General features: G+C 45.8%; 2 protein-coding genes across 3 annotated transcripts in view; both read left to right on the top strand.

The window, feature by feature from the left end:
* The first annotated feature begins 400 nt into the window (after positions 1 to 400).
* On the top strand, positions 401 to 23644 carry LOC128424309 (zinc finger protein 665-like). The gene is made up of 4 exons (XM_053410336.1): positions 401 to 588; positions 1707 to 1793; positions 3348 to 4488; positions 22479 to 23644. The coding sequence occupies exons 1-4, from the start codon at positions 456 to 458 to the stop codon at positions 23596 to 23598; spliced, it is 2481 nt and encodes an 826-aa protein (XP_053266311.1). The 5' UTR covers positions 401 to 455; the 3' UTR covers positions 23599 to 23644.
* Positions 10307 to 25141, top strand: part of LOC128424278 (zinc finger protein 883-like) — a 48451-nt gene continuing 33616 nt past the window's right edge. The window contains exon 1 of one of the 2 annotated variants that reach the window (XM_053410281.1): positions 10307 to 10546. In XM_053410281.1, coding sequence (XP_053266256.1) covers positions 10323 to 10546 — 224 coding nt within the window. In that variant the 5' untranslated portion in view covers positions 10307 to 10322. The remainder of the gene's footprint in view (positions 10547 to 25141) is intronic. The other variant, XM_053410280.1, reaches the window with a different exon arrangement.

Genomic DNA, 25141 nt, shown 5'->3' with positions numbered 1-25141 from the left:
GTTGCACTAAAGGCGCGTCAACAACACTGTTTCTGATTCTGGAACGGTGTTCTGATATTCTTACTTTGATGGGTCTAATGGTGTGACCTACATATAAGTAACCCACAAGGACACTTAATCACATAGATTACTCATGGAGTAGCACATGTAGCAAATGACTGTAAAGCAAATTTAAAGCCTTCTTTGTTAGAAAACTCCTTTACTTGCAGTACATATTTACATGAGGTACATGAAATTTATTTGTACATGCGTGGAACACAAAAAGCTTCTATTTGGACATAACGTATATAAGAAAGGATCTATTACACAGTTTACATGCCAACCACTTCCCAGCTTTATTATCCTGCCAATTTCCTTTAAGTAGGGAATTAAGTTGTATGAAAATCCCTGCAGGGCCTTCTTCCTCTCTTCCAGGACCCTGAAGCTTCTTTTGGCTCCTTGACTCCTCAGGAAGGATGAACGAGACGGATCCGGCAAAGCTAGTGAGGATGGAAGGGGGAAGATGGACGGTTGACCTGGTCAGGTTGTCTCCCGCATCCCTCCCCACAACCTCTGAGCGTTCCCTCCCAGGGACCTCCGAGAGATCTGGTGAGTTCCAGGGGAGTGGAGATGCGGACATGGATGGATGGAGCTGGAGAGGTATTGGGGCTTCCTCAGTTTGGGGGTGGGGGGAGATAGGCAGGCGGATGGAGATGGAGAAGGAGAGCACCTTTCCGGGCTCCTCCACCCACCCACCTGCCTGCCTGCCTGCACCTTTGTCATCTGCAGGCAATTTAAGCTAGGAATACATCACAGCTCCCTGGCCACCGCGATATATTGGCAGCTCAAAATGTCTAAAACCAGTGCTGTGATCTGAATGCCCTACCAATGTCAGACAGCTTACCAATCCATCGCGCAGCACTAGAAGCCACGACTCTTTAAAGTAACCTGATCCCGCTTTGCAGATTGAACGCAGATGAGGTCTCCGTGTGTTGCCCCTTTTTTCCTTTTTGTATAACTTTTATTTGCTTTTAAAAACAAGTATCATAGGACCAATAAATGATACAAATATGTAGACTGAGTCTTCTCATGTCATTTGTACATCTCAAAATAGCAGAATACATTTGCAGGAATATCTATAACATGGGTATGCAACCTAAGGCCTAGGGGCCAGATGTGGCCCAATCGCTTTCTCAATCCGGCCCACAGATTGTCTGGGAATCAGCGTGTTTTTACATGAGTAGAATGTGTCCTTTTATTTAAAATGCATCTCTGGGTTATTTGTGGGGCATGGGAATTCATTCATTCCCCCCCTCCAAAAAAAATATAGTCCGGCCCCCCACAAGGTCTGAGTGACAGTGGACCGACCCCCTGCTGAAAAAGTTTGCTGACCACTGATCTATAACATATGGCTCATCATTATTGGGTTCATGATTTGGTTTAAACTGAAACAAAAAAGGGAAAAACAGGAGAGAACAGAGAACATTCAACATCACATAGTTGAATGCCTAGTCAGGAGCTCTTGTGGTCGTTGCGATTAGATTAAGTGTGAGTCATAGTCATTTTTCCTCTTATGTTACCAATGAAACAATACAGAGTTGGTCTCCTCGTGAACATGGCAGAGGGGTTCAAAGTGATTTACGTATAAATTTAAATTTAGACCAACCAGATTGAGGTAACTGCTAATGGGGAATGTGCAGGTGAAGATGTTGCTGTTTGTTTCATAGATGAGGCATGGACGTTGCAGGATCTTGAGCAGAGAGCTCTGCATAAGGAAGTCAAGGAGGAGAATAATGGGATCATGGACCCTCTTGGTAAAACTCCCCGTTGGATCATAAGATCAGTTTTGAAATTCCATATATACCTCTATGTGATGAACCTCCACTATTTGGTGTGCGAATGTTGAGGGTGGCAGGAGAGAATATATTGTTAATTAATATCCTTCCTAACTTGCGCTAGCAAGTTTCTTCACTTAGCAGAGTGCATTCCCCTTTACACAGCAGAAAACTAGTTCCAAATTCGTGTGAGTTTCTTAAGACAACTAGCAATTCAATCTGGCTTGTCTAGATTGAGATATGTTCTAATATTCCTGGTAAGACCCTTTTGAATCCCTCCTAAAAGAATAAAGACACCACAGTCTTATTCATAAGTAATGAAAAGTTGTTTTACTTATGATCAGGCCAAGCACAGTGTGATCCCTGAAGGCAGGCTTAAGGCTTATAGTTACAAACATGTACAAACAGGTTTACCCCATATGGGAGATGACCTGGGGAACTGCTATGGCAGCCAACAGTCCAGGCAGGTGAGGCAGGAAGCAGGCAGGACAAAAAGGGGAGAAAAAAGAAAGGCGGCAGGGTGACTTGGCCTTTTACCACGTCTGGAAAGGTCATGCCCACCCACTAGTCACAGCAAGGAAGGGTGCTCCAGGCCAGGAGGAACAGGAAGTTTCGACTGGCTGGACCAAACATTCCCTTGCATGTCCACTCTAGCAAAACAAGGAATGCTGTACTTGACTGCTCCCAATGGATTACATCCCACATATGGATGGAGACCAATAGCATCTGGGATTCTAACATCCCCACCATGATCCCTGAATGGAGGGATATCAATAGTCTTCTCTGTAAATGTTCTTTGTCTATTCATGCCTTTTTAAACAATGACCAGGCTTGTCTGAACTGCTAAGGCCTTCTTAAATGTCGGCTTCAGAGTTTTTAGGGAAGTTGATGTAACTTCTGTCAGGTTTCTTGTTTTTATTTTTGCTTTTGCTTCTGCCTGTATTTGGTTGACCAAAGAGCTGACTGACTTCGGAGATGGAGTGGATTACATGATTGAGCCAAACAAAATCTATTCCAGATACAGTGGTAGCTCGGGTTAAGTACTTAATTCATTCCGGAGGTCCATTCTTAACCTGAAACTGTTCTTAACCTGAGGTACCACTTCAGCTAATGGGGCCTCCTGCTGCTGCCGGGCTGCCAGAGCATGATTTCTGTTCTCATCCTGAAGCAAAGTTCTTAACCTGAGGTACTATTTCTGGGTTAGCGAAGTCTGTAACCTGAACCATATGTAACCTGAAGCGTATGTAACCTGAGGTACTACTGTAAAAACCAAGCAATAAGTCAGTTAATTATTGTTGAGTCTCAGCTTCAGCTCCTTCGAGTGAGCACTTAGAGCTGATTACCTTAAGAATGGATAGGTTTCCTTAAGAATGTCAGTTAATACCAGCCACCAAAGGCAGTGAAAACTATAGTAAGGCCTCAAATCTAACTTTCTTCAGTTCTTCCTCTATCACAAGCATTCATTAACATTGTTCAATAATCTGGAGCTCCATTTCTTTCCGAGGCTCTAATTAGCTTCTCTCTTCATTGCAGATGGTGAAGAATTGGAAGGGAAGAACAAGGGGGACCAGAACAGAATCCACATAGCAGAGAAGTCATATAAATATTCAGAGTGTGGAGAGAACATCCGTCAGAGCTCCCAGTCCACCTCCCATCAAAGAAAGAGCTTCGTTAGGAGGGATAGCTTCACTTCACACGAAAGAACAAAGAGTAGGGAGAAATTGTATCACTGCAAAGAATGTGGAAAGAGCTTCAGTCACAGTCACCATCTCACTTCCCATCAAGGAATTCATATAAAGGAGAAACCTTATCAGTGCTTAGAGTGCAGAAAGAGCTTCAATTGGAAGGATAGTCTCATTTCCCATCAAAGAATTCCTACAGGAGATAAACCCTATCAGTGCTTGGAGTGTGGGAAGAGCTTCAGTAGGAAAAATCATCTCACTTCCCATCAAACAATTCATACACATGAGAAACTCCATCAGTGCTTGGAGTGTGGAAAGAGCTTCAGTCAGAGGGTGAATCTTGTTTCCCATCACAGAATTCATACAGGGGAGAAACCATATCAGTGCTTGGAATGTGGGAAGAGCTTCAATAAAAGGGCACATCTCACTTCCCATCAAAGAATTCATACAGGGGAGAAACCCTATCAGTGCTTGGAATGTGGAAAGAGCTTCAGTCACAGCCACCATCTGACTTCCCATCAAAAAATTCATACAGGGGAGAAACCCTATCAGTGCTTGGAATGTGGAAAGAGCTTCAGCAGGAAGGATCATCTCATTTCCCGTCAAAGAATTCATACAAAGGAGAAACCATATCAATGCCTGGAATGTGGAAAGAGCTTCAGTCTCAGGCACAGTCTCACTTCCCATCAAAGAGTTCATACAGGGGAGAAACCCTATCAGTGCTTCGAATGTGGAAAGAGCTTCAGTCAGAGCTCCAATCTCTCTTCGCATCAAAGAATTCATACAAAGGAGAAACCATATCAATGCCTGGAATGTGGAAAGAGCTTCAGTCACAGGCACAGTCTCAATTTGCATCAAAAAGTTCATACAGGGGAGAAACCATATCAGTGCTTCGAATGTGGAAAGATTTTCAGGAAGGGGTCTCAGCTCTCTTCCCATCACACAATTCATACAGGGGAGAAAGCTTTTCAATGTCATGAGTGTGGAAAGAGGTTCAGTCGAAGCGACAATCTCACAACCCATCAAAGAATTCATACAGAGGGGAAAACAAAAAGGAAAAAGACAAAAGGAAAAATTATTAAACAACCCTTACAAAACACAAGTGTATAAAAAAGAGAAGGGGGCAGAATAACTAAAAATACCCTTTATCACCTTTGTATCATATGTATCATATCATTTATCAGCACATAGAAAGGCAGGCTCCCCCAGCTCTCCCCTGGGTGCCCCCCTCTTTTCCCCATCTCCCACCCTGAGAGATCCTTCCCTGCATTCCTTGCAGGCCCCTCCCCCCTCTTCCTGTTTTATATAATTTTAAAACCTTTATAATACCGAAATCTTAAAAAGACATACAATATAAAACATTACATTCAAACATTACAGATTATGAATATACAAAAAGTATAAATGAACGGGGAAAAAGAAAAGAGAAAAAAGAAAAAAGAAGTAGAAAAAGAATAGGAAATGATGTTATTTACAATAAAGAAAAGCCTTCTGACTATACTCATTGTACTATTTTGAACTAAATTTTTTACAGTTTCCTAAATCTCCCCCCCCCCTCACATTCTCCTTTTTGGTTCTAGTTTTCTCCAATATTTCCTTATATTACAAGACTCATTTGATATCTGCCACAAAGCTTTTGTTATCACAGTAAACTTTAAGGTATTCTTTGATTACTGTCCATTCTTTATTAACATCTTGTATCGTATTTCCTCTTACTGCTCTGGTTATCCTTGCTAACTGTATGTATTCTAGCAATTTGGTTTGCCATTTGAGTTTTGAGGGGATGGTTTCTCTTTTCCGATTTTTTGCAGTTAGAATCCTGGCAGCAGTTGTGGCGTACATAAATAAATGGTCTGTTTGTCTTCTTGATTTCCGTTGTCATGATTCCTGGCAAAAAAGCCACCGGTCTCTGCAGGACAGGCAGCCACCCAACTTCCACATCAAAGTTTCCAGCAAAGGAGAGTCAGGAATCGCACCCGCAGCTGGTCTTCTGGGCCCTACTGCCCAGCCTCCAGGGGACCCCCGCATAGACCCACAAGCGCAGACATGCACACGGAGGCCCCCCCAGCTGCCACATGAAGCACAACCGCCGCCTTGACGCCTCACCCACCCCGGGGTGGCCCATGTGGCAGACATAGGAGACCCCGTGGTCCTCGGTCAGGATGGGCAACAGGCAGGCGAAGATGATGAAGTTGAAGGTGCCGTTGGGGGCCTGGCGGTGCCCCGAGTCCCAATGTCCAGGAAGGTGTCCTGGGGGGCGCCGGACCTCCTCCGCTTCCAGCTAACCAAGGCACCCAGAGGGTAGAAGCTGGAGACCTCGCAGGCCGGCTGGGGACAGGCGCCGGGGGGCACTGAGAACGTCATAGGCGCAGCTTCACTGGGGGGGGCTCTGCATGTGGAGAGGGGGGAGAGGGATTGAGCGCAGCGCCAGCCGCTGACAACCAGGAGAGCTGCAGGCAGCCAAGGCTTAGACTCCCAGCTGCTGGGAGGGGAGAGGGTGGATCTTGGGTTCAAATCCTGGCTGGGGGAAGGACATCTGCAGGGTGGTCCCTGCCGCTGCAGGGAGAGGACAGGGCTTGATCCAGCAGCTGGCTCTTCTTATGGAGCCTCCCAGTCCAGGGGCAGTCTCCCTGGATTGCTTGAATGGTAGAGGTGGAAGGACCCCCAGGGGTCATCCAGCCCAACCCCTTAGGAGGCAGGAAGCACTACCTATGGGCATTTGGCCGCTGCAAGGACAGGAGGCCGGACTGGATGCCTCAGGCTCTTTGTCTGTTCCCATGGAACTTCCAGGAGCAGAGGTAGTCTATCCTAGGTTCTTATAATCATAGAACTATAGAATAGGAAGGCACCTAAGGGTCATCTGCAAGGCAGGTATCTCAGGGCTATTTGGCCACTGCAAGGTTTAAGCACTCTCCCTATGTTCTTTTGGAGCCTCCAGGCACAGGAGCAGTCTATCTGGATCCTTAGGTCCTTGACGGCATTTGGACCCTGTGAGAATAAAGGATGCTGGCTCAATGGGGGCAGCTGATCCCCCTTTTCCCCTTCCCCTCCATCCTCCCTGCAAGCGAGACCCCCGGTCACTCAGTCACCCACCACCTTGAACTCGAGCACCTGCTGGGCATGCAGGTGGGGCAGGTAGACGGTGCAGATGTAGGTGCCCTAGTGGCAAATGATCACACTCTGCAGGCGCAGGGAGGCGCTGGTGCCCTTGGCGTCCAGCAGCAGCTCTGCCACGGAGACCCCCGCGAGGCTCCGTTGTAGGCCAGCACCACCTTCCTGGCCCCCCGGAACTGATGGCACCATTCCACCAAGAAGGCCGAGGCTGGCGCCGAGAAGCCACAATGCAGGACTGCCGGGCGCCTGAGGCAGGACTCCAGGCACGGCGTACGTGTGAAGACGGACAGCACTGCTGCGCAAGGAGGGAGGAGGGTGAGGTGAGCGGGAGAGATCCCCAGCAATTGGGGTATAAATAAATAAATTATTATTATTATTATTATTATTATTATTATTATTATTTATTATTTATTTGGCTCTGGCAGCCTGCACAGTCATTTTAAATTATCCATTGGTGGCACCACTCCACCGAGTGTACCATTAAGATTTTGTGTGTGTGGTTGGCCCTCATAATAACTTTGCTTTATTCATATCCGTGGGCCTCTCCTCCAAGTAAAAGTCCGCTGGGGGCTCCCTCAGTGCGAGAAGCCAAGTTACAGGTGTTACGGCTAAAATCTGGGTGCGGGGCTACTCTGCCACCCAGCTCATCGGACTAAGTCCATGGGTCCCTGCGGAAGAAAATGAGCTCAGCCGGAGACAGGAGCAAGATGCAGAGATCCAAGGTTTATTGCGCAACAGGTTCAAGGCGAGATTGAACAGCGAGAAAGGGGTGACATGAACTTTTGAAACTCCCCCCATGTCCCAGAATACAGTGCAAAATACATCCCAGTTACATCATGAATACATTAAGGAGAGGTTGGGTTACACCGGATTAACATATGGAGGAGGGAATGTGCAGAGCTGGAGATATGCGCAGATAAGCGCTTCCTGAGTGCCGGTGATGGGAAGACAATGGTCCATGTATGCATAGTCTGCCACCTGGCATTGCCCGGAGGAAAGGCTTGGCAGAGTGATTTGACAGGATTAGGGTCTTGACACTTTGCTTGAGGGATTATGGAGGGCAGGGGAGGTGTGATGGAGTCCTAGAGAAATTGAGCAAATTGGCACATTGATTTTCTATGGATTTTATAGATTTTAGTCCCTTTTGACATTGACAATTGGGAATAAATGGATATATTGTAGCGAAGAAGAAGGTGAAGAAGACATGCCCCCCCCCTTCCGTAACACAGGGAACCAGGCAGAGGGTAGTGGCTAGGAAACTACCAGACTTTTAGAAGACATCTGAAGGCAGCCCTCTTTAGGGAAGCTTTTAATGTTTGACAGATTACTGTAAATTAATATTTTGTTGGAAGCCGCCCAGAGTGGCTGGGAAGCCCCGCCAGATGGGCGGGGTATAAATAATAAATTATTTATTATCATCATCATCATTATTATTGGGCTCTGGCACCCTGCACAGTCATTTTAAATTATCCTAAACCCTAAGAGTTTAAAATAGATAGGTAATTGACAGACGTAGATGATATATAGATATCGGTATTGGGAAGCTGCCAGATGCCCCCCTTGTTTGGGCCTGTGATGGACAGCAGAGCCAGGCCAGTCAGTGGATTCAGTCCCTCAGAAATCCCACCAGGAGGCTGCTGGAGCCTCGCTCTGATTGGCTCCCAAGCCAGCGGGGGGCGGAGCCAGCACTTTTGGCGGGAAAATGAAAGGAGCCTTTTCTGAGGGAGGGAGAAAGGGGGAGAGGGATGGTCTGAGGGGGGAGGAGAATCTGTCTGGAGGGTCTGGGGAGAGGAGTCAGGCGGGAGTTCAAGGGGAGAAGCTATGGGGAGGCAGGCGGAAGCGGGGTCTCCTTCCATTCTGGGGGGGGGGAGATATTTGAGGAGAAGAAGACCCCCCCAAGCCCAGAACAAGGGGACCCCCTGGGTCTGTGACTGGGAATCCCTCCGGAGGGCCTGAGAGAGGGGGGAGCGGAGGGAAAGGGCCCCTCGCTCAGGAACCCCCCAAGTGGGAATCTGCCAGGGAAGTGGGGCTGCCTCCAGAGCCTTGAATGGTGAGTGACACCTGTCACACCTTAGTCAAGGAACTAGAGGGAAGAAGCGGCAGAAATTGAGTTAAACATTTGACCACCATGTCTGGAAAGCAGAATATCTGCCTGAAGTGGAGCAACGGCTTTTTGGCAAATGGAGCTGGATAATAATAATAATAATAATAATATTTTATTTATACCCCGCCCTCCCCAGCCAGGGTGGCTCACAATCAATAATAAAAACAAGTTGATTAAAATACAATTTAAAAGATTAAAATTTTCACAGGAGGAGAAAGGAGAAAAGAAAGAGGGGGAGGGAATCAAACTGATTCCGAGGGAAAGGCCAGGCGGAACAACTCTGTCTTGCAGGCTCTGCGGAAAGAGATCAGATCCTGCAGCGCCCTGGTCTCATGAGAAAAGCTGCGCATGGACTTCTGGGTTTAATTCCGTGACTTCCTCAAAGTTGAAGCAATAAGTTGACTTCTGCCTGAAAGAACCTGCCTCCTGACACCAGCTTTTTCTTGGTAAATAAAACTTTTCTTCCTTGTTCAGCTTCGGCCCAAGACTCTAAATCGCCAAGTTTTCCCTCACACAGGAGAGGCTGTGGTCAATGGCAGAAATTCATTTAATGGGCAAACCATGAGGTGGATCCACTATATTTAATTGGGGGCCATTAGCAAGGACATAATGCGACTTTATTAATTGAAGGCTTATGGTGGGACCATCATAAAATGATCAGAAAGAGTTGTAGGGTTGGAATGCATTCATACCAAATACAGTAGGTTAAGAATCAACATTTATGTTTTGGGATAATAATATCACCTAGACATTAGATAAGTATATATGGAATTGGAATTGTTAACTCTTATAATGATATAGTAGTTTTTGTTTTATTATTATTATTATTATTATTATTATTATTTAGTGTTGTTCAATTACACTGATCTTTTAAAAAGAAAAAATAGTTTGAAAATAATAATAGTAAACAACTGTAGTTTGGATCCCGAAGGACATCTAGTCCCACCCCCCGCAATGCAGGAATCTTAGATACCCAAAACAAAACAAAAATTTCCTTCCAGTAGCACCTTAAAGAGCAACTAAGTTAGTTCTTGGTATGAGCTTTCGTGTGCATGCACACTTCTTCAGATACACTGAAAGAGAAGTTGCCAGATCCCTCTATTTAGATACCAAGCAACTCTCCCCCTGGCTTTGCGACAGGCAAAAATCCCACCGGAGAAGTTTCCCCCGCCAGCCCCTTCCTCTCCCTGCAAGGAAAGAAGCTACACCTGCTGAGTTTCTGCCTTCCCCCAGGGTTGCAAGGGGAGTAAATACGACAAAGGGGACGATTTCCCCGCCTCCTCCTCGAATTGTCGAGTTGGAAGGGACCCCGAGGGTCATCCAGTCCAACCCCCTGCAAGGCAGGAATCTTTTGCCTCACGTGGGGCTCGAACCCGCGACCCTGGGATCCAGAGTCTCCTGCTTTACCAACGGAGCCATTTGCTCCAAAGGGACAGGTGTCGCTCTCAAGTGCCCTCCTAATATTGCAACAGACTTTCAGTCTGCTAGCTAGTGAACAGGTGAAGAAGAAGAATTTTAGTTTATTATTTATACCCCACCCATTTGGGGGCAGGTACGAGGCTGCTGCCTCGATGGCCTCTGAGCCGAGAATCACAGAGAACTCTGCACATGCCCCGGACCATCCGATTCGGGGAGGGAGGGAGAGCGGAGAGCCGGCTGTGCTCAGCTTGCGAAGGGTTCTACAGAGCTGGGGTCCTAGAGAGGACAGGAAGTAGAGACAGCAGGGGGCAGGTCCTCCAGAGCAGATTCCTCCCCCCCCCCGTGCCCAGTCCCTTCCGGCATCTCTGGTCTCCTCCACGAGCTGCCTCGGTTTCCCTTCTGGGGATAATCCGGTGAGCCTCCTCTCTCTTCCCCCTTGGGGTGTCTGGGGGAGAAGGGGGTCCCAGAGCTGCAGGGGTGTGTGTTCTGCTTCTGAATTGCAGGGGGAGACCCCCCAAGTTTGGGAGAAGAGGGTCCTGCCCCCAGGGAGGGGGCGAGTTTCCAGGAGGTCTGCAGCTCTGCTCTTCCTTTGCATCCAGGCGCTGCTTCCTCTTTGGGAGGGAGGGAGGGAGTGGTCGGGGGGGAGGGCATGCCCAGAATCCCCCTTGCAATGGGGGAGCCCCTGCCAGGCCCTCCTTTGCTCCTGGCAGAGCCTTTCTCCCTGCCAGATCCTCCTCCAGATCAGCTCAGGTCTCTCTGGGAGTGGTCGGGGGGGAGGGCATGCCCAGAATCCCCCTTGCAATGGGGGAGCCCCTGCCAGGCCCTCCTTTGCTCCTGGCAGAGCCTTTCTCCCTGCCAGATCCTCCTCCAGATCAGCTCAGGTCTCTCTGGGCAGGGGCAACGCCTGGGGCTCCTTCTGGGCTGCTGCTCCCCGTGGAGAAAAGGAGAGAGCTAGAGGAGAGGTCTCCGCTTTAAGGACTCCAAGGTCTTGTCCTGAAGGGGATGCGGCAGGGCAAGGGGGAGAGGGCTCTGGGTGGCAGGTCTGCCAACTTTTCTCTCTCTGATCCCAGAGTGAGCTTTCAAGGATGTTCCCCATCCTGGAGTTTCTCTGCAGCTTCTGCTACTAGAAAACAAGCCCATAGCCTTGGGAGTCACCAGGCCGCCCATCCCTTCCCGAAGGAGAAACGCCAGTCTGGTCTTCCATCTTTGTAGCAGCATCTGTATTGTTAAAGATGACACAGTGTTTGATACTTCTTCTAAAGTTTGGTTTTGGGAATCTGTTACAGCCCACAATGTTTTATTCAAATGTTCAGAGACTTGTTCTGCCAAAGTTGCTGACAACATATGCAACCGATAGCTAGATTCAAAATCATTCCCCATCATCTTTTACACTTTCCATTGTAATCCTCGTAATGTGGGCAGTTTGTTGGCATTCTTCTCTATGTCCCAAGAGTTTGCCACACCCACCCCAGTTCCAGTCCCCCCCCCCCAATATTGTATCCATCGGATCTCTCTTACTTCTTTTCCTAATTTCACTTTTTCCTTTAATAAGTTTTAGCAAGGGGTTGGTATATTTTACACAATTTGGTTTATATTTGGACACATTGAAATATGTTAAATTTAACGTTCCACTTGTGCAGTTTTGGGTTAACTATGGCTTCCTCTGGTTTATGCCATAGTTTCATAATTGATGGGGGGGTTTTTCCGAATGCCCTTGGTTACATTGGCTATCTGAAACACTGCATACCCTAATTTTTGTGCTTTGTTAGTATTGGGGTCTTTACATTTTCCTTCCGTGTTATTTTTCAACATTCCTTGCATCAGGATCGTTTGTATATGTATGCTACAATTAAATTTAAGAATGCATTTACCAGTACAATTAATTATATTTTCGTTGAGCCAAACTTCCCACAATTCAGGTCTAGCTTCCCCAAAATTGTTTATACAGCCCATGCTACCCATATTTCTCCTTTCAAAATAGGGATAGGATGATTCCGCAGGGTTGCCAGTCAAAATGAGCTGACTCCTACCCTGCCAGAATACCATAAAACTGTTTGCATTGCAATTAAACTGTAGTTGGTACAATTAGATCTAGAATGTATAAATGCGCGTTTATATTGTGGTCTTTCCCATCCTGGTAGGCTATGATTTCATTGTTTAGAAACCAGAACCTTCACAACTGGTTCTTTATCTGTTTTATTTACCAACTCTCTTTTTTAAAGTTGCTACTTCTACTGTGGGGGTCACCATGATGAGGTTTCCATCCAGTAGCCGGGTTTCTATAGTCTCTGGGTTCTCATATTTTTCATACCTTTTTATTAAATTACTAAAACTTTTTATCCAATTGGCATCTAAATTATACTCAAACTTTTTATCCAGTTAAACCACAAACCTAGTCTTCCGACAATGTCAATTCACTTATGTATTGTGAGCATGGCTGTATTGTTAGACCTACACCCTGCTCCAAAAGCTTTTGTGTTTTATTGTACCAAAAAGTTACATTGTCCTGTTGGTCATCTTCTAGAACTATAATGCATTTGCATTCACATAAGTTTCGTTTTCTTCCACAAATGGACACCAGCCTACCATGCTTATTAATAGGAATAGTCCTATTATCCTTCCGCTGCAGTGTGAATTTGAAATCATTTTGGCTTCCTTTAAGGTTCCAATCACTTTTAAAGGTTCTATGCGTGTGGGCCTGCCCATAACATTTTCTTGTTCAAAATTTGTTTTAACTCAATTTCTTCCTGTTGCTGTCCAGCGTAAAGGTAAAGGTAAAGGGATTCCTGACCATTAGGTCCAGTCGTGGCCGACTCTGGGGTTGCGGCTCCAGCGTAGGGTATTAGTATTCCACACTTGTCACCTTCACACTGATATAGTAGTCCAAGGATCAATAAAAATAACACAATTCCAAATGCATATATCAGCCACTCCATTCCTGTAAAGATAAAGCACAGTTACGCTTGTGCGGCTTTCCACAATTTTATCTGATTCCGGTGTACCCATTTCTGTTTTTCTCCCATGTTAATCAAATAACTTACAGGGTAAATAGAATCCATGACCACAAATGGACCTTTCCACTTTGGTCTCAAGGCATGCTCTTTTGGTCCCAAATGTAAATACTCTACTTCACTTCCAATGGATATCATTTTATTACTGAGTTGTGGTTTAATCTGTTCCTCCACCTGTAACATTTCTTTTATAAGTTCTCTGTACTTTCCCCTTTGTTTTAGGATTTCCATCCACTGTTCCTCACTACTTTCTTCAAATTCATTAGGGAATCCTAAATTCATTCTGTTTCCATGCAGAATCTCATATGGACTGTACCCATATTTTCCCATTGGACTGCTTCTTATAGCCATTAACACAAGCTGGTACTGATGAGTATGATCTTGCCTTTCTTTTAGCATTTTTACTTCTTGTTTTGTTTTCTTCACTAGCTGATCTGCATATTGGTTCCCTTCCTGTAACCAATTTGTTACTTCTTTGGGGTGTGCTTTTATCCAAGCAAATTTTTTTCCTTCTCATTTTCTTTTAACAATCCCCATGTCTGTTTCCATTGCACTTTGTGTTTTCAATTCATTTCTATCAGTGTTTTTAAATTCACCTTTTGCCCCCAAATTCAAATATTCTGTTACTCCTCTATATACATATTCACTGCCCATTACTATATATGTCTCACTCTCACTCTCTTGATGTTTTTTTAGGAACATCAAAACTTCTAAGGCAGCCTGAACCTCAGCCTCTTGTGCTCCAAACGAATTTTCTACTAATCCCATTTTCTCTTTTTGCCGTGTGGGATTAAACCATGCCCAAGCTGTTTGTCTCATTCCTGTTTCATACCATGAGCCTCCATCAGTAAAGAACACATCTTACCCTATGCTTAGCTGATCTAATCCTATTTTTCTTCCTTTCAAGTCCACATTTTCTTCTATGCACATATGGTGCCCGGTGTCTCTTATTACTGCTAACTTCAAATCAGGATATGTCCCACACCCTTTTGATTCAAGAATACTGTCCACTGATTTATTTTTGTTGAGCTGACACCTGGCATTTTCCCTTGTAATATGTGTTTTAGCACCCCATGAGTACTTTGTACCGTAACTGGGGATATTCCTATTAAATACTCCCACTCCTCTGGAGCCCACATGACTGTGGCTGTTGCTTTTTCGCACTCATTGTATTTCTTTTCAGGGTCCTCCAACAGTCTACTTGCATAAGCTATGGGCTGCAATTTTTTCTCTTCATTTTTTTGATACAGTCCTGCTGCCACGGTCTCATTTGTCCAATAAGGACATATGTAAAACATTAGTTCATTTTTAGGCTGCCAAAGTTTTATGCTTCTTTTTACCCACAATTTTAATTCTTCAAATTTTTTTTTTGTTTTTTTTTTTACATTGCCCGTTGCATTTCCATTCCACTCCCTTTTTCAGAACCCGGTACATCGGTTTAGTTAACTCTGCATAAGCTGGAACATGGGATCACACAAATCCAAAAGCTCCAAGCAACATCCTTAATTCCTTTAGATTTTTGGGATCACCTATATTACATAAGCTTTTTATTGTATTTTCTTCAGTTACTCTGCCTCCACTTTCTAGCCAAATTCCCAAATATTTTACCTGACAGTTGTTTTGCAATCTGAGCCTTTCCCAGGTTTACTTGAAACCCAGTGTCCCTTATTAATTCCAGCACTCTCCTGGTTCTTTCTTCTATCTCTTCCATTGTTTTAGCCACCACCAGGATGTCATCTACATAAGAAGTTTCATGGGGTCTATCTTCAGGCCCCAGATCATCTAACATCTTTGTTACATAAGAATGTGCTATTGCTGGGGCATTGTGAAGTCCCTGGGGCGATTGGGTGAACGTATATTGTTTCCCTCAAATCTAGCTCTACTCTCTTTGGTCAAAGGTATTGTAAAAAAAACAGTTTGCCAAATCCAAGACTGAGTAATAACAAGTGTCTGCTGATATTTGAGTTACTGTCTCCATCCTGTTCGTGACACCATTTAGGTCACCAAACCGTGGTAAGTTTGTCTCATTGAAAGTCCTTTAGCATGCGGAATATCACTTGTCTCTCCGGATTTCAAAACAACAAAGTTACCACGGTTTGGTGACAGAAGTGGAGGGCAAGAGAAGGCAAGGTCTGTCGGAATCTCCGCTACGATCGAGCTGGAAAAGCTCATCCTCCTGCCGAGTCCTCCGACGATGATTAACAACCTGAGCCTTCGAGGTGGCTCCAGGCACGTTCCCCATTCAGCAGAGTATCAAAGCAGCATGCGGAAGGGACGAGAAATACGAGCTACATTGCAAAGAGTTTTATTTCTAGCTACGCAGACAGAAAAAGAAACATCCTCTCTCTGTGAAGGGAGAGAGACAACTGGAAGACAAAGGAACAGGAAACCAGTAACATCAGATCCGTCTTCCGTGAGACTTCCAGCAGCCTGGAATGTCTGGTATGCAAAACAGAGTCTTGTGACTCCAAGCACTGCACAGTGGCAGAAACAGAAACCAAGAAGGTCCTCCATGGCTAAATTCCCTCCCTCCCACATCCCTTCCTACAGGCAGAGAGGAGATTGCTTTCTTCTCTCTCCTTTGCAAAAGCCTCCTCCGTGTCCCTCCTGGAATCTGGCGAGTCTCCTTTCTTGTCCCCCTTAGAGTGTCCGAGGAAGAAGGGGGTCCCAGGGGTGCAGGGAGGATACATGGGGGTCATGTTCTGATCATGCCTGGTGGGGGGAGACCTCCAAGTCAGGAAGCAGAGGGTCCCCCCTTGTCCTCTCTGCCAAGCCAGGGAGGGGGCAAGTTTGCATGAGGTCTGCAGCTCTCTTAGAATCATAGAGTTGGAAGAGACCACAAGGGCCATCGAGTCCAACCCCCTGCCAAGCAGGAAACACCATCAGAGCACTCCTGACATATGGTTGTCAAGCCTCTGCTTAAAGACCTCCAAAGAAGGAGACTCCACCACACTCCTTGGCAGCAAATTCCACTGTCGAACAGCTCTTACTGTCAGGAAGTTCTTCCTAATGTTGAGGTGGAATCTTCTTTCCTGTAGTTTGGATCCATTGCTCCGTGTCCGCTTCTCTGGAGCAGCAGAAAACAACCTTTCTCCCTCCTCTATGTGACATCCTTTTATATATTTGAACATGGCTATCATATCACCCCTTAACCTCCTCTTCTCCAGGCTAAACATGCCCAGCTCCCTTAGCCGTTCCTCATAAGGCATCGTTTCCAGGCCTTTGACCATTTTGGTTGCCCTCCTCTGGACACGTTCCAGTTTGTCAGTGTCCTTCTTGAACTGTGGTGCCCAGAACTGGACACAGTACTCCAGGTGAGGTCTGACCAGAGCAGAATACAGTGGCACTATTACTTCCCTTGATCTAGATGCTATACTCCTATTGATGCAGCCCAGAATTGCATTGGCTTTTTTAGCTGCTGCGTCACACTGTTGGCTCATGTCAAGTTTGTGGTCAACCAAGACTCCTAGATCCTTTTCACATGTACTGCTCTCAAGCCAGGTGTCACCCATCTTGTATTTGTGCCTCTCATTTTTTTGCCCAAGTGCAATACTTTACATTTCTCCCTGTTAAAGTTCATCTTGTTTGTTTTGGCCCAGTTCTCTAATCTGTCAAGGTCATTTTGAAGTGTGACCCTGTCCTCTGGGGTGTTAGCCACCCCTCCCAGTTTGGTGTCATCTGCAAATTTGATCAGGATGCCCTTGAGTCCATCATCCAAGTCGTTGATAAAGATGTTGAATAAGACCGGGCCCAAGACAGAACCCTGTGGCACCCCACTAGTCACTCTTCTCCAGGATGAAGAGGAACCATTGATGAGCACCCTTTGGGTTCGGTCAGTCAGCCAGTTACAAATCCACTGAGTGGTAGCATAGTCAAGACCGCATTTTACCAGCTTCTTTACAAGAATATCATGGGGCACCTTGTCAAATGCCTTGCTGAAATCAAGGTAGGCTACATCCACTGCGTACCCTTCATCTACCAGGCTTGTAATTCTGTCAAAAAACGAGATCAGGTTAGTCTGACATGACTTATCTTCTTCCTTTGGATCCAGGCGCTGCTTCCTTTTTAGGGAGGGAGCTTTGGGTCAAGGAAAACTGGGCATGCAAAGAAACCCCCTTCAGATTGAGGGATAAATCAGATTTGTTAACAGAGGCTGTAGCCAGATGGGAACATTTGCACATGGGAGGAGCACAGGGAGAAGAAAAGCCCTTCTGCATCTGCAGCAGCACAACCGGACCACTTCCTCTGGCCCAGATGCAACAAAACATGTCCCTTCCCTATTCAAGCTAAACAAGTAGACGAACTAATATGAAAGCAAATTTCAGATCTATCCTCAGGAAATGCTAAACAAGGATAAAAGACTCCTTCTCCCAACCTTATGAGGAGGGATTATCAGTCACTGGGTGGCTTGTACTATTAACAGAGGACATGGAACGCATAAAATCCTTTTTGGCTGACTGCAATAAAATTCTAAGCATCCTGATAGGTACTTGTAAAACCTTCTGGAAAAATCTAGCAGAGCGTCTTGGGTTTTGATAAACAAGAAATGGAAATTGGTGCAGTCTCAAAATAGGCGAGTTCTTTCAAGCTACCCTCAGCCTTTGGGAATCTTGTCACAAGAGGAGTGTAAAGCTCACCTCTGGAGTTTATAAAGGGTATACATGCCTGGTGTTCTTAAGAACACTACAGATTTAGGACATGTGGAAGATCTATACTTTGATGGCTTCCATGCCAGGGTGGGGGCCACATTTTGAGACTGGAGACTTGCGAAGGTTGTGTATAAACACAGACAATATCCAAGGAGGAGTGGTGTATTTGTCTCATGATATTTCAGAAATGTGGCATCACCAGCTCCTCTGCTTCCACATACAGATTTGGTCCCCAGGCAACCCCTGACAGAGGCAAATAGGGCCACAACATCTGCCTGGCTTGCAGTGAGAGAGCTCAAAGAGTGTGAACTGGGCTCTCCATACAAAGCACCTAGCATGGGGGCACCCACATGTAATAGCTACTTGTCTACTTTCTGCCCATGCTCTGGGGTTGCAGTTTTCAGGATTGGGGACAGGGTGGTGACTGGTTTTGCCACCAAGTTCTGTCCATAAGCCCCACTGAGTTCAATGGGATCTACTCTCTGGTCACTACTGTGCAGACCATGCCAGCCTTAGGAAGTGGAGTGAGGAGCAACCAGGTGAAATTGGAACCACTGGAGATGTTTAGAAAAGGGCTTCTGTTGGGAAGGGGCTGCCCCATTTGTGCTTCTCCAGGGGCAGGAGAATATCTAGGGCAGGAGAATCCCTGCAGGGCCTCTGAGGTTCCCTTTGCTTCTTCCTCTCTCCCAGGCTCCTCGACTCCTTAGGAAGGATGAAAGAGACGGATCCTGCAAAGCTAGCGAGGATGGAAGGGGGAAGATGGACGGTTGACCTGGTCAGGTTGTCTTCCGCATCCCTCCCCACAACCTCTGAGCGTTCCCTCTCAGGGACCTCCGAGAGATCTGGTGAGTTCCAGGAGAGTGGCGATGCAGACGTGGATGGATGGAGCTGGAGAGATATTGGAGCTTGTTCAGGTTGGGGGTGGGGGGAGGCAGACAGGCAGATGGAGATGGAGAAGGGGAGCACCTTTTCAGGCTCCTCCACCTGCCTGCCTGAACCTCCACTGTTTGGAGGGAGACCAACAGCTTCTGGGATTCTAACATTCCCACTGTGAACCCTGAATGGAGGGATATCAACTCTTTCCTCTCTGAATGTTCTCCATTTAGTTATGCCTTTTTAAACAAGGACCAGACTTGACTGAAGCTCCCAGGCCTTCTTCAATATTGGCTTCAGAGCTTTTAGAGAAGTTGAAATAACTTCTGTGAGGTCTGTTGTTTTGGCTCTGTCTGCATTTGACTGACCTTGGAGATGGAGTGGATTCCAGGATTGAGCCAAACAAAATCTATCCCAGATTAAGGCCAAGCAATATGTCAGTTAATACCAATCAACAAAGGCAGTGAAAACTATAGTAAGGCCTCACACCTAACTCTCTCCAGTTCTTCCTCTATCACAAGCATTTATTAACTTTGTTCAATAATGGATGTGAACCATGTCCCCTTCGCTCTGAGTGGGGTTGGGGTCCAGGGCAGCAATGCAGAGTTTGCATGACTTACACTAACATGGCAGTGCATTGCTGGGGGAAGGGTCAGGATTTGATGCTTCTGTGTGATCTGCGCTCCTGTCACAGTATGCTGGCAGTGTGGCCCCACCGGTTTCAAGGGAGTCAGGTGCCCCGCAGGAATGCAGAAATGCTGGGGGGGTCAAAGATGCCACACATCAATCAATAGATTTTATTGCATTAGCCGTGTGGCCATAGCATGATATACATAGAAATAACAACATAAAATGGGGGTGGGGAGGTAAAGGTAGATATCGTCCTGGGCGAATACTTAAAGGGAGAAAAAAAAAAAAAAAAGAAATAACCGAAGCAACAGGGGATTTAAAACATCAAGTGACCGATAGTACAAAAGCAAAAAGACAAAAAACTGCTGAGGCTGGAGGAGGATCGTTAAAGGGGTCCTTCAGCTCCTCAGATTTGTCCTAGCTCCATTGTCCTTGTACAATAAAGCTGCTTGGAACTTCGTTCGATTGTGCAGCGTATCGACTGCAGCTGTGGTGTTAAAAAGAAGTTAGTGCCGCTTTCCTCTTCATCACACTGAGCAGGAAGTTAGCTGTCATCTCGGTGATCCAACAATCAGAATCCTGCAAAAGAAGGGACACTATCCAGGGCTGGATTGGGAGATGAAGCTTGTTCATGAGAGGAGTTAAAAACCGAGATCTTTCATCTGTCCAGTTGGGACAGAAGAGCATTACATGTTCCATAGTCTCCAGAGCCGTGTCATTACAGGTGCATGTTCTGTTTGCGATGGGGACTCTGGAATAACGACCCGACAGAACTGCTGTAGGAAAACAGTTGAGACGGGCACAGGTAAAGGCCCTTTGTTTAGCCTCCGAAGAAATTGTGAAACAGTATAGAGGGATTCCTTCAGGGGGAGGAATAGCTAGGGCTAGGCCTGAACACGGCCCTCTTGCATCGGCAGCTGTGTTAGAGAAGTCAAGTTGCTGTAGCTTCTTTTTAATTGAAGGTAGGGCCGCCGGACTAATACACTCTAATTTAAGAACAGTTTTGCAATTCAGATTGTAAAGAAAGCGGAGTTTGAGGTTAATTGTAGTTTTCCAAGGGGAATTATTGATATCTCTTAGGATCAGATTGGAAAAACCACCTCTAATTTGAGCATCCGATGCTAGTAGGTGGGAGCTATAGGAAATGGCTCGACACCATGCTCATTTTACAATTGAGGGCTGAGCGAACTCAAGTCGTAGGGCTGCACCTGAGACGCATCTCGGGACACCGGAAAGAGATCTCAGAAACATATGAAGTGGGCGATCCAAGTTACTTGATATTGCTGTAGTCCATACTTCACAGCCATATAATAATTTAGGAACAACTTTGGCATTAAATATTTGAATTGCTGCTGGAAGGTGTTTGCCGCCCTTCTGGTGGTAAAATCGGACAATGGCATTGGAGGTCGTGGTTGCGGCGAAAAAGGCAGATTGTAGATGGGTGGTCCAGGAGAGATTATAAGTGAATATTAAGCCTAGATATTTAAAGGCTTTTACCTTTTCTAAGCAGCCACCTGTGATCTTAAGCGGCTCCAGCTTGAGTTTGCGGGAATGAGTGAAGTGAAGAACTTTCGATTTTTTATAATTAATATTAAGAGCTTCCGCCTTACAATAGGCGATAAATGCATTAACTGCATTTGCTAGGTCCGCAGCTGTTCTGGATAAGATGACGGCATCATCTGCATAGAAAAGGGAAGCAACGGGGTGACCTGTTAAGTGAGGAGGATACTTAGTTGCTAGCTTCAAAGGGGAAATTGCATCATGAAGATAGAGATTAAACAGTAAAGGGGCCAAGAGACAACCTTGTCGGACGCCCTTGGCCGTTGGGAATGGAGTGGTAAGGGAGCCGTTGGGACCACTTCGGACGCAAGCTGTGGTGTTTGAATAAAGGGAAATAATTAGGGAGAGGAGGTGCGGATCAATTCCCAGATGGGCAAGTTTGGACCATAATCTCTGCCTAGGAATGGAATCAAAGGCGGCCTCCAGGTCCATGAAAGCGACAAATAGGTGGCCTTGCCTTGGTGCAGTGTATTTACTGGCAAGGTGATAAAGAGTTAGACAGTGGTCCATGGTTGATGCTGACTTTCGGAAGCCAATCTGTTCTGGCGGTAGAATGTTCCTCTCGTGGACCCATGAAAGAAGTTCTTCCAGTAGTACAGCGGCAAATATTTTCCCCGGAATAGATAATAAACTGATGGGGCGATAGTTCCTAGGGATGTTTGGCTGGCCGCCTTTGAAGATCGGAACTATTATAGCTTCTCTCCAAGAGTCGGGGATGTCTAGGGCGGAAGAGATAGCGGTGAATACAGGAGTCAGCTGTTCGCTCCACCAAAGAGGATCAGTCAGGAAAAGGTCCAACGGGACCATGTCTGGGCCGGGGGCCTTATTCCTTCGCATGGACATTATGATGTTGAAGATGCGAGTTGAGGTAAAGTTTATTGGAGAAGTGGGACTAAGAGAACAGGAACAGAAGTCCGGCGGGGGGTGAAGGAGATCTGTAAAATGATTTGGAGAAGCGAAACTGGTTGAATAATAGGCAATCCATTCATCAGCGGAAATCTGGGTAGCTGAATTGAGTGGTGCCGAAGGTCTAACTAAGCGCCAGAAGGAGCGGGAGTCATGCCTCTCTACAGCCGAACGAAGAGTGGACCAAGCCTCAAGGATATGCTGCTGTTTCTTGCAATGAATCATGTTTCTGTATGTCCTTTTAATATCTATGAGCTTTGCACGGGTTTGGGGGTCGTTGGAAAATTTGATGATTCTGACCATTTTCCTAATTCGCCAGAAATGCTGGGGGGGTCAAAGATGCCACACATCAACAATGACATTAAGTTAGACTCCAAGGATGTCTGCTTGAGGCTGAAACAGAGCACTCTCAAGTCTCACAGTGAGGGGGGGACTTTGTTCAATATTCTGGAGCGCCATTTCTTTTTGAGGTTCTAATTAGCTTTTCTCTTCATTGCAGATGGTGATGAATTGGAAGGGAAGAACAAGGGGGACCAGAACAGAATCCACATAGCAGAGAAGTCATATAAATATTCAGAGTGTGGAGAGAACATCCATCAGAGCTCCCAGTCCACCTCCCGTCAAAGAAAGAGCTTCGTTAGGAGGAATAGCTTCACTTCACACGAAAGAACAAAGAGTAGGGAGAAATTGTATCAGTGCAAAGAATGTGGAAAGAGTTTCACTCGGAAGGACAGTCTCACTTCCCATCATAGAATTCATGCAGGGGAGAAACCGTATCAGTGTATGGAATGCGGAAAGAGCTTCACTCACAGAGCTGGTCCCGTGTCCCATGAAAGATTCCATACAGGGGAGAAACCATATGAGTGCTTGGAGTGTGGAAAGAGGTTCAGCTGGAAGACAAAGCTCACTTCCCACCAAATGATTCACACAGGGGAGAATCCCTATCCATGCTTGGAATGTGGAAAGAGCTTCACTCGGAAGGACCGTCTCACTTCCCATCATAGAATTCATACAGGGGAGAAACCCTATCAGTGCTTGGAATGTGGAAAAAGCTTCAGTCGGAAGGATGCTTTCACTTTCCATCAAAGAATTCATACAGGGGAGAAACCCTATCAGTGCTTGGAATGTGGGATGAGGTTCAATCGGAAGGACCGTCTCACTTCCCATCAAAGAATTCATACAGGAGAGAAACCCTATCAGTGCTTCGAATGTGGGAAGAGCTTCAGTCAAAGTGCATATCTCACTTCCCATCAAAGAATTCATACAGGGGAGAAACCCTATCAGTGCTTCGAATGTGGGAAGAGCTTCAGTCAAAGTGCATATCTCACTTCCCATCAAAGAATTCATACAGGGGAGAAACCCTATCAGTGCTTCGAATGTGGGAAGAGCTTCAGTGAAAGCACCAATCTCACTTCCCATCAAAGAATTCATACAGGGGAGAAACCCTATCAGTGCTTGGAATGTGGGATGAGGTTCAATCGGAAGGACCGTCTCACTTCCCATCAAAGAATTCATACAGGGGAGAAACCCTATCAGTGCTTCGAATGTGGGAAGAGCTTCAGTCAAAGTGCATATCTCACTTCCCATCAAAGAATTCATACAGGGGAGAAACCCTATCACTGCTTCGAATGTGGAAAGAGCTTCAGTGAAAGCACCAATCTCACTTCCCATCAAAGAATTCATACAGGGGAGAAACCCTATCAGTGCTTCGAATGTGGGAAGAGCTTCAGTCAGGGGATCCATCTCACTTCCCATCAAAGAATTCACACTGAGGGACAACCAAAAAGGAAAAAAGGAAAAATTATTAAACAACCCTTACAAAACACAAGTGTATAAAAAAGAGAAGGGGGGAGAATAACTAAAAATACCCTTTATCACCTTTGTATCATATATATCATATCATTTATCAACCCATAGAAAGCAGGCTCCCCCAGCTCTCCCCTGGGTGCCCCCCTCTTTTCCCCACCCTGAGAGATCCTTTTTCCACCCTGAGAGATCCTTCCTTCCCTGCATTCCTTGCAGGTCCCTCCCCCCTCTTCCTGTTTTTGTTGTTGTTGTTTAGTCGTTTAGTCATGTCCAACTCTTCGTGGCCCCCTGGACCAGAGCACACCAGGCACCTCTGTCTTCCACTGCCTCCCGCAGTTTGGTCAAAGTCATGCTGGTAGCTTCGAGAAACAGGTATCTTCCTGTTTTAGATAATTTTTAAACCTTTATTATACCGAAATTTTAAAAATACATACAATATAAAACATTACATTCAAACATTACAGATTATGAATACACAAAAAGTATAAATGAAAGAAAAGAGAGAGAAAAAGTTGAAGAATAGAAAATGATGTTATTTACGATAAAGAAAAGCCTTCCGACTATACTCATTGTACTATTTTGAACTTAAATTTTTTTACACTTTCCTAAATCTTCGCCCCCACACACCTCACATTCTCCTTTTTGGTTCTAGTTTTCTCCAATATTTCCTTATATTAAAGGACTCATTCGATATACTGTTGTTACCTGCTCTGAGCCCGGCTTCAGCTGGGGTGGGCAGGATATAAATAAAATATTATTATTATCTGCCATAAAGCTTTTGTTATCACAGTAATCTTTAAGATATTATTTGATTACTTTCCATTCTTTATTACCATCTTGTATTGTATTTCCTCTTACTGCTCTGGTTATCCTTGCTGCTAATAATAATAATAATAATAATAATAATAATTTATTATTTATACCCCGCCCATCTGGCTGGGTTTCCCCAGCCACTCTGGGCGGCTTCCAACAAAACACTAAAATACAGTAACCTATTAAACATTAAAAGCTTCCCTAAAGAGGGCTGCCTTCAGATGTCTTCTAAAAGTTTGGTAGTTATTTTTCTCTTTGACATCTGGTGGGAGGGTGTTCCACAGGGTGGGCGCCACTACCGAGAAGGCCCTCTGCCTGGTTCCCTGTAACTTAGCTTCTCGCAGTGAGAGAACCACCAGAAGGCCCTCGGAGCTGGACCTCAGTGTCCGGGCAGAATGATGGAGGTAGAGATGCTCCTTCAGGTATCCTGGGCCGAGACCGTTTAGGGCTTTAAAGGTCAGCACCAACACTTTGAATTGTGCTCAGAAACGTACTTGGAGCCAGTGTAGGTCTTTCAAGACCGGTGTTATATGGTCTCGGCAGCTGCTCTCAGTCACCAGTCTAGCTGCTGCACTGTGGATTAGTTGTAGTTCCCGGGTCACCTTCAAAGGTAGCCCCACATAGAGCGCATTGCAGTAGTCCAAGCGAGAGATAACCAGAGCATGCACCACTCTGGCGAGACAATCTGCGGGCAGGGAGGGTCTCATCCTGCGTACCAGATGGAGCTGATAAACAGCTGCCCTGGACACAGAATTGACCT

This window comes from Podarcis raffonei, chromosome 12, assembly GCF_027172205.1.
Source record: "Podarcis raffonei isolate rPodRaf1 chromosome 12, rPodRaf1.pri, whole genome shotgun sequence".
NCBI classification, from domain to species: Eukaryota; Metazoa; Chordata; class Lepidosauria; order Squamata; family Lacertidae; genus Podarcis; species Podarcis raffonei.
This window is presented reverse-complemented; position numbering and strand designations above follow the sequence as displayed.